General features: G+C 47.4%; 2 protein-coding genes across 2 annotated transcripts; one reads left to right on the top strand and one right to left on the bottom strand.

The window, feature by feature from the left end:
* The first annotated feature begins 438 nt into the window (after positions 1 to 438).
* On the top strand, positions 439 to 1,596 carry LOC124676045 (serine/arginine repetitive matrix protein 1-like). Its single transcript, XM_047212131.1, has one exon. The coding sequence runs from the start codon at positions 461 to 463 to the stop codon at positions 1,301 to 1,303; it is 843 nt and encodes a 280-aa protein (XP_047068087.1). The 5' UTR covers positions 439 to 460; the 3' UTR covers positions 1,304 to 1,596.
* Positions 1,597 to 12,269: 10,673 nt separating this feature from the next.
* Positions 12,270 to 13,722, bottom strand: LOC124676035 (probable purine permease 11). Its single transcript, XM_047212119.1, has one exon. The coding sequence runs from the start codon at positions 13,606 to 13,608 to the stop codon at positions 12,529 to 12,531; it is 1,080 nt and encodes a 359-aa protein (XP_047068075.1). The 5' UTR covers positions 13,609 to 13,722; the 3' UTR covers positions 12,270 to 12,528.
* Between the last annotated feature and the right edge of the window lie 3,037 nt (positions 13,723 to 16,759).

Raw genomic sequence — 16,759 nt, 5'->3', positions numbered from 1 at the left:
GTCACAGCGGAAAAGCCAACCGGAACTAAACCGGGACGCAAGCAAAGCAAAGCAAAGCTGCTGCAATGGTCCAAGACGTGGTCAATCGATCGCATTCGCACATCGCCCCACTCCCCCTCTCTCCAGGTATCATTGTCGATCTCCCCTGCCCCGTCCCAATTCCACTTCTTCCACCTTCTTCTCCGAACCTTATTTAAGCCCCGCGGCGGCCGCGTCTTCCTCTTCCCCGACGGACGGAGGAAGAAGATCCGATCGCCCGACCCGAAACCACCTGCACCACCTCGTCCCACCTCGGCCCCAAGAAAGCAGCCCAAACTTAAACAAATCCCAGAGGGAAGGCGGCAGGTGCCTGCGTGCGCGTCGGCCGCTACAATTTAGCTAGCCGCCGCTTCTTCCGCCTCGTCCTCATCGCCGCCGCGCGCGCCCATGGAGGGGTTAGCGAGATGATGACGAGGAGGAGATGGGCATGAGGTGCAAGCGCCACCCCTTCCAGGCCGGCGGCGGCGTCTGCGCCACGTGCCTCCGGGACCGCCTCCTCGTGCTCGCCGCCGCGCAGAACGACGCGTCCTCGCCGGCACCGTCACCAGCGCCAGCGCCTCCTCCTCCCGCGGCCCCGGCGTTCCCGAGGTCCGTGTCGCCGTACGTGTCCCGCAGGAAGTCCGACTCCTCCAGCGCCGCGCTCCGGAGCCACCACCCGAGCCTGCTCTTCTTCCGCACGCCGCAGGTCGGCCCCAGCGCCCCGCTCGAGGAAGGCGACATCGGCTACCACAAGCGCCGCGCCGGCAAGTTCTCCGTGCTCTCCACGCTCTTCGGCAACCACCATCACCACCACCACAGATCGGACGAAGACAAAGCCAAGGACCCCAACAAGAACCGTTCTTGGCTGGCCGGGATCATCCCGCGCCGCCGCAAGAAACAGCCGGCGCTGCCCCCGTCCCCGCCGCCGAGGCGCTCCTGCCGCGCGGTCAGCAACCGGGGCCTGTCACCTGAGCGGGGCAGCAGCGGCGACGACGAGAGCAGCTCGCCCTCCGGCGGCGACCCCGACCCGCCGTGGCGGCCGACCCCTTCGCCGATGCGGAAGACGCCCTGCCGGCGCCGCCAGACCAGCGGCGGCATGCCGTCGGGGCTGGCCGTCTGCCTCAGCCCGCTCGTGCGGCCCAGCCCCGGGCGCCGCCGCCGCGCCGCCCCGCAGCCGCCCGACACCTTCTCGGCCGAGCTCCGCCCGTCGCCGCTCCACGCCGCCGCAGCCTCCGTCCCGCGCTGCCGCTCCAGGAAGCTCGCCGACGGCGCTCGCTTCCGGTGATCTTCTCCGTTTCTTTTTTTCTCTTTGTTTTTTTTTATAGTGCTATAGTATGAATGATCTTTTCTTCCCGCGCGCGCTCGCTGTCACGCAATCCCAATTACGACCGCCTCTTGGTAGCTTCTTCTGGATTTACGACGACTTGTCCATTCGTGAAGAAGAGAAATCACTCCGTTGACATATACTCATACTAGTAGTAGTAGGTTACTAGTGTGCTCATACAAGTGCTTTGATTGTCTGTACAGCTAGCTGTCTGGTTCTGATTTGCAAAAAAGATTCAAGTAACCCCCAATCTCGAAATTAAGAACCAATAGACTTTTGCGATGTGTACAGGGAATTCATGTACGCAATTGAATGCCGTAGTTACGAGCGAGAGAGATCTGGTGGGGGCGTCTGGCTGACAGTGCGCCTCTCCAACAGAGATTAAAAGAGTTGTCTCGCCTGCATTGCGTGTTTGTCTGAACGAATTCTGAATCGTGAGATATATCCATCGATTCAATTCCATCTGCTCAGAGCTTTCACATGGAGCCAGCCAGCAGCACATTGAAATGGGCGATGGCTCCCCTGTTCCCTCCATTACTCACTCTTCCAATTGCTGGTGCACCAAACCGCACTAATGAAGGGCGATCTCCCAACCTCTTTGCTGGATTGCTCTGACCGGAGTTAATATTGAGTATCTTGCCGCGGCAGCGACCACAGGAGAAAAGAAGACGACGAACAGGAGAATCATGCCCATTACTTTCCCTTGTTAATGATCAACCCGTACATTTGCCTCTCGAACTAATTGTAACTGACAGCAATTTGGGGGAGAATCCGACTTGACGGAGTTGCTGGTGACGGGTGGGCTACCCACGACGCGAGCGAGTGCGCTGAAGATCATCATTATATTCGTGGCTGGCTGGCCGATTAGGATGTGCGAACTCACCTTGTTTTTGCGCTTGGAGTTTGGATCCATGCTCTTGTTAGCTTGTTCATGGTGCCATCACCGTATCGAAACCAGTCTTAGCTAAAACGTCTGATAGCAACATCACAGTTCGAAATAGAGGATGGATAGCACTAGAATACGGCGCACGCTACATCAGCAACTTAAGTTACTCTCCCATTTGGCACTGTTCTTGCCGATGTGGCTCGCTCGTGTTACGCAGATGACCTGCCGGCAGTTTATCTAGAGCAAGTGGTTGGTTGGACTTTTCGATATTTTCTGTTCGAAATGGCGACGGGTTTGGAACTTAAAGAAAAAAATGGTGCTGCTGCTCGGTACTCTTCCGAGCACATCTCCGTCACCGCCGTTGAATTTGCACTAGTGGTAGCTGGGTGTGCGGAGTGCAGAGTTGCGAACTTGCGACTCGCCTTCGGCGAGCTACAACTTGTTGCACGTTCTGTGTATGAGACGCAAAAGATCTAGGGTTAGATCTACTGCTAATGATGATGTCTTAATCATCTGGGATTTGTGCCGCGGACAGAGGAGCCGCGCCACTGGGCGGTTGGAAAGTCAACCTGCCCCGTCGTCAGAGTAGATTAAATAGAGAGGTCAGCGCCCCTAGCCCGAGTCCAACGGACCTGCCTGATTGGATGCGAATTATTTGGATGAGAGGCGGGCGGAACTGAAATAACGGTTTTGCTAATTGTTAGTACTACTGTAATAGTTTTGTGAGTAGACTCCCAAACCATAATTGCACACCTTTGATTCATATGATAGGAATATCCTAGAAATAGGAAAAACATATGATTAGTATGTCATGTTTAGTTAAATTTTATAGAAAGATGAGTTCTTTTTGTTGTGTTAAAGAAAAAACAAATCATGAGGTATGACCTCATGTTTTTTTCCCTATACTATTTGCACTGTAAGATTTCTATAGAATTATTTTTAATAGGATATATTTTTATGAATCAAACAACTAGTGTAAGAAAAATATCCTATAGAATATAAATCCTACACAATTTCTATGAATCAAAGAAGAGCACTGAGATGGCATTATGATTCATGCTATTATGTGTTGTAACATGGGTTTGCAACTGAGGTTCGGTGATATCAACCAACTAAGAGTTCATCCCAGTCTGCTTTTGCTAGTTCTCAGTCATGTCCTAAGCATGGGAAAAAGGCGCACTATTTCGCATTTTACCGACGCTATTTTCGATCCTATGCAGAATTTGCTCCCAATAACGCTAACTGCATTAATAGCAGCACTAAACTCGCTAATTGTTGCAACGTTACAACTTACAACGGTGCTAACAAATTACAGAACTAGCAGCAGCCCATGAGCCAATTCAGCCTAAGAGCCCCCAGTTTCAACGTAGCTCAACATCCATAGGTTATCAACTACTCACTCGCTACATTCAACTCTCCACACGCCACGGTTGTGGCGGCGGCAGCAGCGCCACTTTTCTCCAGCTCAGCCCACCTCCGCCCAGCACGTCCCGAGCAGAAGCATCGGGAGGACGTGCGCCTCGACCAGGAGCTCGATCTGACAGCGGTCTTCTCCGCGACGTCTTATCTAGTTTCACATGTGCAAGTTCTCCTCCAACTTGGCCAGAACCAGAAGGTAATCCAGTAGTGGTAGTTGTAGCCTGTAGACACCATGGTTTAGTTCTGTAGTTCCCAGTTCAGTTTAGCTATGTAGTTCTTAGTTCATTTCAGTTAAGTAGTTGTTGTCTTCATCCAGACAAAACTTGTTAAGTAGTATCTTTTGTTTTATGAGAAGAAGGTAAAACGTGTTGATATGATCCAGACAAAACTTGTTAAGTAGTATCCATGTATTATCTTAGACAATTTTTTAGCTGTTGAAATCCTTGATATACATGCTATACCTATCATTTTTCTAATTTCTTGTGAAACACCATTTTAAAAAAAAGGCGCTCTACTAGCGCATTTGAAGAAGGGTCACACAATTTCATTTAGTGTGCTACTTTTTTCTTTGGTCCTTAGGCAGCAGATTCGCATCACGGTCTGTGCACTTATAAGTTACAAGTTGGAATGTAACTTGATTACTTTCGGTTGCCATTTGCAACTAGAAAGCGATGCTTCAGATCTTTAGGGCTGTTTCGTAATTCTCACTACAAATCGTGAGTTGCAACCCATAATATTGAATTACATCACTTGGCTAAGAACTAAATTAGTTTTTGATGGGCTGAAAATTGGTCCCACCCTTTGGTTAGAAATTAAGTTCGATTGCAGCTCGATTCTTTTCGGCTGCAATTTGCAACTAGGGAAAATTCTTCGGGCCGCTAAATTAGTTTTGTAATTTGCAACTTTGTGTGTTGGGAGGTTTGGAACGAGGCGAATGGCCGGGTATTCAAGAGTAAGCACGCACTGCCTTCAGTGATCTTCCAAAATAGAATCTAGGCTTTGGTAGTCTGCGGGAGACAAATGTATGAGTAACTTGATGTTGTGGGAGTAGTGTTTTTTACATTTGGGTGGCCTCTACATTGTTTGTAAAACCTCTTCTACTTAATTAATGGAACAGGGCAAGATTTTTGCCCTCTTTTCAATAAAGAAAACGTTTCAACCTATAAGATTTAATAGAATCAACTAAATTAACTTTTCAATCGAGTGAAAAATTAGTCCCGCGCGCCCTTGAAATAAATAACTCCTCCCATCGAATCATCCGCTCGTCCAAAGGACCGGCAACCGAGTCCAATTCTGCGTTTGCCGAAACGAGCACCATTCCAGCACTCCTCGTCTAGCTAGCCAAAGTTATGGATAACAGTTACGCAAGGTAGTTGACCGGAGCAGGACCAGGCGCCGAAGAAACCTATATCGTCCATCACCGCCTTGTCCGTCATGCTGTTCATCAAGTACCACGACGTGATGATGCGCGTACGCGACCCCAAAGAGAGGGACCGAAGAAGAAGAAGAAGAAGACGACCCGGCAACGGAAGCCATGATTGCGTGCACTGTGGCGGCAGGCCCAGGAGGTGGCCGTTTGCATGTTCGATCCTCGCTTCCGAAGCAAGTCGAGTGAGTGTGCCCTACTGCGGTACTGACCGTAGTTGTCGCGGAGACGCTGACCTCGACCGGGAGCGGCGCAGATCGCACGCACTAGCCCGACTGCCCGAGCTGGGTGGGCAGAGAGTGGACGAGCGGGTGATGATGGCGGAGAGGGAAACTCCTTGGCGGGAGTAGTGCGTATGGTTGACCACCGTGCCCGTGATGTCGTCGTGAAGCCGAAGCGGTGGCGTGGAATCATCTTGTTGTTTCCCTCGCCTTTTCGCGGATGGAAGGTCCACGGCCACGGATGATCGCGAGCTCGCGCGAGCAGCGACTGAAACTTGTCGGCCGGAGCACATCTCTGCTCTCGTCTGGTCGTACCGGCCGTCTCGGTGCGTGTCCTCGTTTGATCGTTTTCCCTTCGCGGCAAAGGATGGGATGGTCGAGTTGAGTGGGTGCGTTGTTGCAACCAACTCTCCCATTCTCTTGGGTGTGGTGACTGGTGACACGTAAGCGGTTGACTAGGGGCTGTGGCTTGTTAAGTGCGTGATTAAACGAGTCACGCATGGTCATCCTTCTAAATCATAACATTCGAGTGGTACGGGAGAACGTCCCTCCAATCGTAGAGCCAAAATCCGGTCTTGGTCATCCAAGTCCAGCAGATTGATTCTCAGCTAGTCCGAACTTGCCTTTATGTTTGACACAACCTAAGTCGGCGATCCACAACTTAGGCAATGTGATAACCTCATGTCTAATGATTCGATTGACTAACACATACATATGACGACTTGGTTGTTTTATCTCAGTATGAATCAATCCGACTCCCTAGCCACTTTAGCCGAGCCAGTGTAACTTAGAGTGGTATCAACATGCCCATGACAAGTGGAACAGAGTTATCAACCGATTTGCTCATCGGTTTAAGTCGTGTGTCCAGCACAACCATCTCGACGACTAAGGGCCTTTTTGTTGTGGCTTTTTTCGGCTTTTTGGATTTGTCAAAAGCCAAAAAAAACACCTAAATAGGTGCTTTTTTGGATTTTGGATTTTGGAAGCCAAAAGAATAGGATCTTTGTTTTTGGCTTCCAAAATCCAAAAGCTAAAAAAGCACCTATTTGGTGCTTTTTTTTGGCTTTTGCCAAAACCAAAAAGCCAAAAAAAAGCCACAACAAAAGTGCCCTAAGGACAACATAGTATGGGAAAATTGAATATATAATTCCACAACCGGATTACATATTCAATGGTACATATAAAATTTTAATGCAAGGGAGACTTAAAAACTCTATGGATATATTACAAATTACATCATACATGATTGTCTGTAGAGCGTATTCCCAACACCTATAAATAGCTCATGTTAAAACAACGAACTCTTGAGACCAAGAAACACGCGGAGGCAGGTGGCCGAATCCCAAACCACATTGTCTTGGGAGCAAGAGTGCGGACTCGTCAAAGCCCTTCTGTCCAAGGCCAACGCTAATGCCATCTCCTTCCAAGCCATCTACCAGACCGTGCTCATGAACATGCAAGAGGAGCTCATAGCTGCCATGTCCCACGCCGGGTGTCATCGCCGACGCCTCTTCGACAAGCTCGATCTCGTCCTGAGCACACAACCACCTCTTCGACCCCGGTTGCCAGCTCTCTCTCTCTCTCTCTCTCTCTCTCTCTCTCTCTCTCTCTCTCTCTCTCTCTCTCTCTCTCTCTCTCTCTCTCTCTCTCTCTCTCTCTCTCTCTCTCTCTCTCTCTCTCTCTCTCTCTCTCTCTCTCTCTCTCTCTCTCTCTCTCTCTCTCTCTCTCTCTCTCTCTCTCTCTCTCTCTCTCTCTCTCTCTCTCTCTCTCTCTCTCTCTCTCTCTCTCTCTCTCTCTCCTCCCTCCCTCTCTCTCTCTCTCTCTCTCTCCTCCCTCTCTCTCTCTCTCTCTCTCTCTCTCTCTCTCTCTCTCTCTCTCTCTCTCTCTCTCTCTCTCTCTCTCTCTCTCTCTCTCTCTCTCTCTCTCTCTCTCTCTCTCTCTCTCTCTCTCTCTCTCTCTCTCTCTCTCTCTCTCTCTCTCTCTCTCTCTCTCTCTCTCTCTCTCTCTCTCTCTCTCTCTCTCTCTCTCTCTCTCTCTCTCTCTCTCTCTCTCTCTCTCTCTCTCTCTCTCTCTCTCTCTCTCTCTCTCTCTCTCTCTCTCTCTCTCTCTCTCTCTCTCTCTCTCTCTCTCTCTCTCTCTCTCTCTCTCTCTCTCTCCAGATGCACATTGGGGTGTCCATCAAATCCTCGCACCATCCCGGCTCAGCGGCTCCCATTCCACGTCGTCGGAGATCTCGTTAGTGTTAGATGTCCCGCTGCTTACCTGCCCTTGACTTCAACCGCACTCCCGCGGGCATCACACAAGGTGCAGAGGAGTGCCGAAGATGAGGAGGAGGACCAGGCAGCGGGAGCTGGAGAAAATATGTGACGAGGCAAGGAGGAACATGATATTTATGCTATTGGATGCAGATCCAACAGCCCACACGAAAGTGACTGGAATTTAGGATATTTTATAGACAAATGCCCCGTTAATGCTCATCCGCAATCACGTGTTGGCAAGTGTAAGAATACCAGGGAACCAAATCCCTAGTTTGAGGTGCACACGGGATCCCCTCCCGCACTGGAAAAATGTGCTCATTCCCATGTTCCCATTTGGTAGAGCGGGATGGTGGGGTTGGAGAAAAGTATTTGCAGATTAATTCGTCAATGTTGGCCGGTTCTGCCGTGCATGGAGGCCCGCTCGTGGCCTATTTTATTCCATTGTTGTATTTCTGCTCGAGCCACAGAAAACCGTTTCAAAAAAATTCACTTCTTTTGAAAAAAAAATCTTGAGCACCCAGTGCTTGCACGCAAAAGCTGTCTCGGTTGTTTAACTGTAACGAAATGAACAAGTACGTCAAGACATATAGTGCTCGACATTTTGGCACCAATTTTGCTCTTCTTTAGACATTTAGATCACGCAGCAACTAATAAACACAAGACAACGCACACGGAATGATATTACGAGCTTCAGTTTACCCTTACAATTCGACATGATTCACCAATACAAATGGAGGCATAGACGTGCAAAGGAAACGATATTACAAGTTCCAGAAATTTATCAGACTGCTTGAAACAGGATGGAAGCGGCTCCCTACCCTGACGAACCTGTAGATGACAGCAAAAAGACACTGTTTCAACTTCAACCCACACTGCTATTGCAGCTAAACAGATACAATACACACTTGCAAAAGAGATCATTAGGAAGTTAGGTAGTGTTAGAAGCTCAATAATTAAAACCTCACAGCTTTGCAGCCCAATGTATCTTAATGATGGAAGAAATCACAGAACTAACTGTGCAATGATTGTAATTACTCCGCTGATGCTAGTGGCTTTTCTCACGTGAACTAATTTGAGCTCATTGAATAACATAATGTACAAAAAGAAAAGATGGTTTACATGAGTTTCTACTAGTGGCAAATATGACACACGGAATCACTAAATTTCAGAATGACTTGGTCATCGTGAAAACTTAAAAGTACCTTCAAAGTACATGTAGAAGTCATCCTTTTGTGGCTGACTTGAGCTTCCGTCCTCGTTCTCCCCCGCCTCCGCAGCTCCCTCATAGTCAGCCGCTGAGGAAGGAGGTCATCGACGAGTTTGGGCCCTGCCTCGCAGCCACAGCCAGAGGTAGCAGCGAGGGGAAGACCTGCTCCCCGGCTCCCCGTCTTCACTCGTGGTCTTGCTGCCTCGCCGACAGCTCCAGCTCGGCACCGTAGCTCCTCCGGTGACCAAAAACCGGCGGCCACGCCACCAAAGTGTCGCCCATGCTCAGGCGTGCTGCTTCTCTTCTCTGAAGAATACGAAGGTACATGTAGCAAATTAATCATCCACTACAAGATCGAAATTACCAGACACTTGACTAGCTCAGTGCATATGTATCATTGTGTAAAGTATCTCGAAATTATCAGCACTGAATTCGAAAATTAACTACTGTGACATTGAACTACTATATCATTGTGTTAAGGTGTTTACATTGAATTAATCTGAACACAGAGCAAGGTGTCAGCCAAGTAAAACTACTATCAGTGAAGCAACATAATCAAAACACACAGTATCTATTTGGTACTGTATCTATGCTCTATGTCAATGAGAACATAGAGAGCAATTAACATCTGTGAAGCAACAAAACCATCCGCTTGGCAATATGAAAAGGAAAACATCTGTGTTGTGTATCTATGAAACATTACCAGCTATAGATTATCCCAATCGTTGGACTGGAAAGGAATGTACTACAAATACCTGCAACTTTCTTGACCTTGCAAGTTGCACAAATGGCAACCATAGTTCTATCAAGTTACAGTACCCAGTAGTGAGTTCGCATCAAGTTTAAATACTGGATAAATAAGTCTGCATCAAGTATGTCATGCAGCAGTAGCATATTGGTCAAATAAGCTATAGCACAATAACATATTTGAGGCATATAGAGTACAATGAGTATACTTCCTTAAAATGAATACTGATGTGAAGCTGCAAACTTACAAAATCCAAAAAATTCTCTGCATTTGAACTCTGAACTGAAGACCTCAAAATTCCTTAACCAATTGAAGCTTCATATGTGTGTCAACTACGAACAATCGGGACCAACATATGACTTAGAGAAGAGCTTATGAAGTTCCAAAGTTGAGCAATTTTCATCTGAAGGTTATGCAGAATGCTTCTTTGTCGTCATATCAGCAAGCTGTCACCAGAATCTTGTCATCAAGACAGGGCTGATGCTAAGAGAAACCTGCAAACCATCTACACCGTGCCAGGTGGCAAGAAAGCTTCCCCTGATTGCAGGAATTAGCTATGAGCCAAAGTTGTGACAGATATAATCTTAAGCCAGCAATTTCATCTTATATACAGCAAAACCAGTGTTGCCAACTTCTTCAGGGTGTTTTTTATTTTCTGTTAAGCCGGAGACCAGCCATAGCTCCACGAGGACTAGAACTCACAAAGCATCTTTGACAGAATGCAAGTGAATCGTTCGCAAGTGAGGACAACAAATGCACAGTATGATAAACCAACATAAAGCTGTGCTCATGGAGGCTGAGCACAAGAGGTGTGTCACACTGCTCTGTGGTTGGCTAGGTCATCTCACAGAGTACTTACTACTGCCCCATAATCTCAGAGTTGAGCCATGCCAATAACAGAAGTAGTATGGCATGCACAAGAACAGCTGCGACCATTTACCAGTAATACCATTGTTGATGAGTCACTCTTTGAGAATTAGAAAACATCTTATTGACATCAAGGTTTTTGAGTCGCGACTCAAAATTGAGTCGCCGAGGCTGCGACTCAGTGTATAGTCGACCAAAGTCGCTATATAGTCGCCATAAGTCGTTGTATAGTCGCGAGTCGCCGTGATTTTTGGAAAACGACTCGGCGACTATATAGCGACTATACAGCGACTCAAAAACAATGATTGACATCATGTGCCTTTCAGGTGCACAACTAACTGTACTGCAGAAATTCATTACATAAGTAAATTCCTGAATAATTGAATATATTTAGGTCAGGCTAGTACAAATTCCCAGTTAGAGATACTGAACAATGTTCTTGGTCTGTATAAAGTATTATTCAAAATCTCCATATTTCGTAATAAGTATATACAAAGCTCAGTAGCTCCTTTCAGAACTCATACATATTATACAAATTCAGAAAATAATATGCTTAAGATGCTACCTTCCACTGCTTCTGGTCATCTCTGCTACTTAGTTAGCTGAGCCTAGTTCTGGGCGTTTTGAAATCCTCATTCATCTAGAACATATTCTCCTCGGCATTTCTAAAATCAATGTTCTTGGTAGAACTAGAAACTACATTAGTTTTGTTCTTTGCCACCACCATGAGCTAGTCACCGGAGCTGCATGTTCATATCTCCTCGTTTTTTCTAAAACCCAAGTTGGATGCATATAAAATGCGGAAGAAACAATATAGTTCAGTTGTACTTTCACATGATTATCTAATAAATGATAAACTTAAGATGGCAACATTGTGGCAACACATTGAAGATTCTTGGAGTGAATGAAAGCTTTAACTAGTATCAACCATTGAATATACCCCAGTTGATGGAAGATTCTTCGAGTCAATGACAACTTCAACTAGTATCAACCATTGAATATACCCCAGTTGAAACACCTTTTGTGAAAAGAATTGTTATGCTTGCAAGCTCTTACTCTGCCCTCAAACTACCAAAAATACTAGTAAAATGCTTCTATTATGATAACCAGGTATTCTCATTCAAATTATGTATGTGCCTTATTATACACATATGGAGCTCGACAGTTGAATTCTTTGGTAGATTGCATGGTTAGACATTCGGAGCTGTCCACAAGGTTTAGTCTTACATTACAGCTCACAAGTATGCAGGTCTAAAGGTGACTATCTGAAGTTCAGGCATGGCATATACTATGAGTAAAATGCTACTGGGTGGAATACTGATTTGCATAAACCCATGGCATGTAGAATACTAAATTCATACACGTGCAAGCTGCAATGTAATTGGTTGAATCAATAAGTGCTGGAAAATTAACACCTTCATTATTTCTCAAACACGTTCAGAAACGCAAGAAGAAAACACCAAAATGGCACAAGAGCTACACAACTGCCAGAGGCGGCGCAGACCAAGCAATGAAAACGATATGCCCGAGTATGTGATTCCTGGTTACCAGTGTTATGGTCTGGGGGAATATACAGAAGACAGACATTTGTTCCATGTGTTCCTGCTTCTTACACGGTCAGCACTCTACACAGCGACAACCAGCAACACAGCACAAAAGCAAGAACAAGAAATTCCTCCAGATTAAGCTATGGTACAGCTTATTCTTTAACTGTACTTAGGATGATCAAGCAGAAAAATATGGCAATACATTCGCAAGGAAATAAATTTGACACGCAGATATATGGTAACGCAGTAATGTTCTGAACTGATAACATACATCAGAAATCAGTAGTAAGGTGAACCAAACCAACAATAGCAAGCAGCACATTATGCAGTGTTCAATAAGCACATACAGGATCTTAAAGGGTAGCAACTGTTTATTGGACCATGCATAGTTCAGAAAGCATGTCTATAATATTTTTGCCTTTTTTCCATGATGATACATCGTTACATAGGGAAAAAAGAAGAAATAGATAAAATTCTATACCTAGAAAAATGGTGCAAAATGGTATTTCTTTGATGAACTAACTACAAACCCTATTAAATAACCTCACTCAGTACCAAGGAATTAAATTGGTAAGAGCATCAGTCTTGAAACAATGTACCCGGGCGATTAGGAACTCTCCTCTGCACTGGCTGAAGTCTTCCTAGACTTCTTGTCATCAACATATAACTGGTAGCCATACGAAATAAATCCCCAGATGGCCATCAGCATAGCTATAATCTTTATTCCATCCATTTTGTCATGAAAGAAAATCACCGCGAAAACAGGAATGATGGGCAGAGCTAGGGTGCTGATCACATTTGAAAAGAGCGACGAAACCACAAAGATCAATCCCACCACTCCAACGGAAGCTATCTGCCATGATATAGCAGTCCATAGCAGTGTCATTACGTAGGACACCTTCCCTGAGCTGAACGTGTGCATCTCTCCCTCCAGAGTCTTCCACTCACCACTTGCAAACAACCCTACAAGAGAAGCCAGTGTGGCCACAAGCGCCGTATAAATCTGCATGTTCAGCACGACGGAGAAGGTCTCCCTCTTGATAACCTTCTCGAATGTAACTTGCATGAGGGAGAGAATCAGCGAGTATGTGGCCGATGCTCCCAGCGTCAACACGAAACCCAGTACATGGTTCCCTTGCGAGACACCACCAGAGCCCTCAGAATCCTCGTCCACTCCAAGGAGCGCAGCGGAAAATGTGAGGAGGGTCACCGAGTTGAATATCATGGGGGTGAACTTCTGAGCGTTGAGAACGTACGAGAAGACAGCATTGAAGGCCAGCTGGCTAGCACAGATGAGCGAGTAAGTCGAGACGGGGAGATACAGCAGACCGTAGGAATACATCAGGTCGTCCGCAGCAATGATGAGCCCCAGGACAATGTAGATCAGAGTGATCTTGGCGGTCGAAGCTTCCGGGCTACTGGTAGCCGCTTCCGACCTTGAGCGGAAAAGAACTCGGGCAATAAGCAGCACCGGGAAACCGGCAGTCTGAATGAATGTTGACATCCACTTGCTGTTGCCGCCTTGGTTGTAGTAGAATCTCCCTAGGAGCGTCGACGCGGTCTGGCCAGCGATAAGGAAGAACATGTTCAGTATCACCATCAACCACCAGTGCCAGTGCTTTACCGGAGAGGCCTGTGGGGGCGCTTCACCGGTCGAGGAGGTTGCGCCTTTGGATGGTCCTGCCATTTTGAAATTGGGAAGCAGTATCAGCAGGTGAGATCAGAACATAAATGATTGGCATAGATGATAACAGCAAACGACCGAATTCTCTGTAGGAAATTACCCTCAATAATGTGCTACTAGTATAAAGATTAAAATTGAGAGATGTCCTGCCAATGTTCTGAAGTTGTCATCGACCCTTAAATCGTCTGAGACAAACAAGAAACAGGAAATTCTCGTAGATACGCCAATACACATGGACGAACTCCCTCTCTGGCAACAGTTGAATGACGCGCGTGCTGACCCACGGACCACGCCAAGAGACAAGGATTTGGCAATCATGCAGTGATCCTGCTGACCCACAGACCAGGCAAGTCCAGATCAAAACATTGATTCGAGGCCTAGTTTGGCATGCTCACGCCGTACTTACTGCCAGCAGCCGTACACAATTCATCAAACACCTCGCGCGCATGCATACTTCTCCACCAACCCCCTGACTACCAGCACCAAAACCCTATGGAAGCGAACAGGATATCTCGTGTGTGGTGGGTGCCCCAGCCGAGGACGGGTCGCACAACACGATCGCATCACAGTGGTGCGCTGCTAACTTGCTGTTCACATATCTATCTGAATTTCCACGCATGGGAGGCAAAATTAACATGAAAAAAACTGCGGAACTCCTCGCCAAACCCGAAGCGAACTGACCTGCGATTTGTATCTGAACCTCCTCCTGGCCGCCGCCGCCGCCGGTGTGGTTGCCGTCGTCGCCGGCCATGTCCCGGCGGAGGAGGCGCTCGCTCGCGCGCGCGATCCAGGCAGGACGGGGAGGCGCGGCGGCGGCGGGTCTGGTCAGCGTGGGAGCGCCGCACGGGGCGGCTGGAGTGGAGTCGAAAAGGGGCAGCAGGGAGGGCACTGTCTCGCCTCGCTCGGAACAGGGCTCTTTTTGTACCGTGACCCTTTCGCCGTCGCTATCGGGCGACGCAGACTGGCTAGGACTTTGGCTGGCGTCGCATCGCAATTCGCAACGGATCGGATTCGCCTGTTGAGGGCTGTGGTTGGTACACCACGATTGACCAGAGAAAATGGTGAGTATTCTAAAAGTATAAAAAAGGAGTAGCTGTTGCGTATATACCTCTCCCGATGATATGATAGATTGGATGCTGGGAACGCAGTGCAGATGAGATGAAAATGTTCTGCCTTTGTGCGTGCAACAGCGACAGGTGAAAATGTTCTCCATCTCCATCTGGGTATGATTCCCTGCAGTCCTGGCCGCACGTCTGCCGCGCCGCCGCCTGCCCGTCAGCCTACTTTGACTTTGCTGCTGCCCAAACGGCCGAACGCAAACCAGCTGCTGCCACTCGGTCTAAGTGGGCCTCGTTAGCCCCCGGCCCAAGGATGAATTGTTTTTTTCTTGAGGGTACGCTTATGCGTACCAAACTTTTATAGAAGAGAGCAAGGGGACAGAGATTTGGTGCACATGGACACCAATGAACTCGTTTTAAAAAAAATCAAAAATCATATTTTTAAGTTTCAAAAAATTCTGGAAAAAATCCGCACAAAGTCAATGATGTATCCCACAAACGTGGAAAAATCAATTTCAAATACTTTATATTTTGAGCTACACAAAAATGACAAAATTGTAGATCTGAGTAGTCATTTTCAAATCTTCAAAACATATCAAATTTTGTCGTTTTTATCTAGCTCAAAATAAAAAGAATTTCAGATTGGGATTTTGCATGATTGTGGAATGTATCAATGACAGTCTTCAGAATTATTTTCATGATTTTTATAACTTGTAAAAATATTTTGAAATTTTTCTTAACATAGCGAGAGCACTGGAGCTCGGGAGCTAAAAACACTTTTCGAGAGCAAGGTTTTTAATTACAAGAGATAGTCAGACCCCCTGCTAACAAAGGGCAGACTAAAATACCACCAAACACACCCAAGCCTACTCTCTCCCTAAACCAACACCAACACCAACACCAGTACCCACCCGCACAGACACCCAAGACTTGAAGTCATCCACTATCTTGTAAGCTAGATCAATCACCGAAAGTTGTTGTCGACCATTGTTGAACGCGAAAGCATTCCGATGCTTCCACAAGGACCAGCAAACTGCCATGATCAAAGTATCAAGCAGCCTTCTCTCTTTGCCTCTGCATTTCTTCCTTGCCTTGAGCCACCAAGTCTCCAGGTTTTCGTTACCATCAGGCACATCCATGTGAACACCAACCAACTTGAAGACTCGAAACCAGACTTTCCTTGCCACCACATAACCAAGAAGAATGTGATCCAATGTATCCTCTTCCTGTAGACAGACATAGCAAGAAGCCATCTCATCTTGCAGCCCATGTCTAACTCGACGATCCGATGTCCAAAGTCTGTATTGGAATGCAAGCCAGATGAAAAATTTGCATTTGAGCGGGGCCCATGGTTTCCAGGTGCAGCTCACCGTGATCGGATGCTACCCTGACAAAGAGCCATGTAGGTTTCCTTGGCCGAGTATTGGTTATTTGTCGCACAAGGCCAACTGAAAGAATCCTGCAGCTCAGGCTGAAGCACAATCTGTTTGATCGCCAACCATAAACCCGCCGCTTCAGCAACCGCCTGTGTCGCTGATACGTCTCCGACGTATCTATAATTTCTGATGTTCCATGCTTGTTTTATGACAATACCTACATGTTTTGTTCACACTTTATATCGTTTTTATGCGTTTTCCGGAACTAACCTATTGACGAGATGCCGAAGGGCCGATTCTTGTTTTCGCTGTTTTTGGTTTCGAAATCCTACAAAGGAAATATTCTCGGAATCGGACGAAATCAACGCCCAATATCTTATTTTTCCCGGAAGCTTCCAGAGCACCGAAGAAGGGCCAGAGGGGAGCCAGGGGGGCCCCACCCCACAGGGCGGCGCGGCCAAGGGGGGGGGCGCCCCCCTAGTGTGTGGGCCCCCCGTGGCCCCTCCGACTCCGCCTCTTCGCCTATTTAAAGGTCCCTGACCTAAATCTTCGATACCGAGAGCCACGATACGGAAAACCTTCCAGAGCCGCCGCCATCGCGAAGCCAAGATCTGGGGGACAGGAGTCTCTGTTCCGGCACGCCGCCGGGACGGGGAAGTGCCCCCGGAAGGCATCTCCATCGACACCACCGCCATCTTCATCAACGCTGCTGTCTCCCAT

The sequence above is a fragment of the Lolium rigidum genome, chromosome 1, assembly GCF_022539505.1.
Source record: "Lolium rigidum isolate FL_2022 chromosome 1, APGP_CSIRO_Lrig_0.1, whole genome shotgun sequence".
NCBI lineage: Eukaryota > Viridiplantae > Streptophyta > Magnoliopsida > Poales > Poaceae > Lolium > Lolium rigidum.
This window is presented reverse-complemented; position numbering and strand designations above follow the sequence as displayed.

Coding starts and splice junctions, on each gene's coding strand:
- LOC124676045 (XM_047212131.1), top strand. CDS start 461: ATGGGCATGAGGTGCAAGCGCCACCCCTTCCAGGCCGGCGGCGGCGTC.
- LOC124676035 (XM_047212119.1), bottom strand. CDS start 13,608: ATGGCAGGACCATCCAAAGGCGCAACCTCCTCGACCGGTGAAGCGCCC.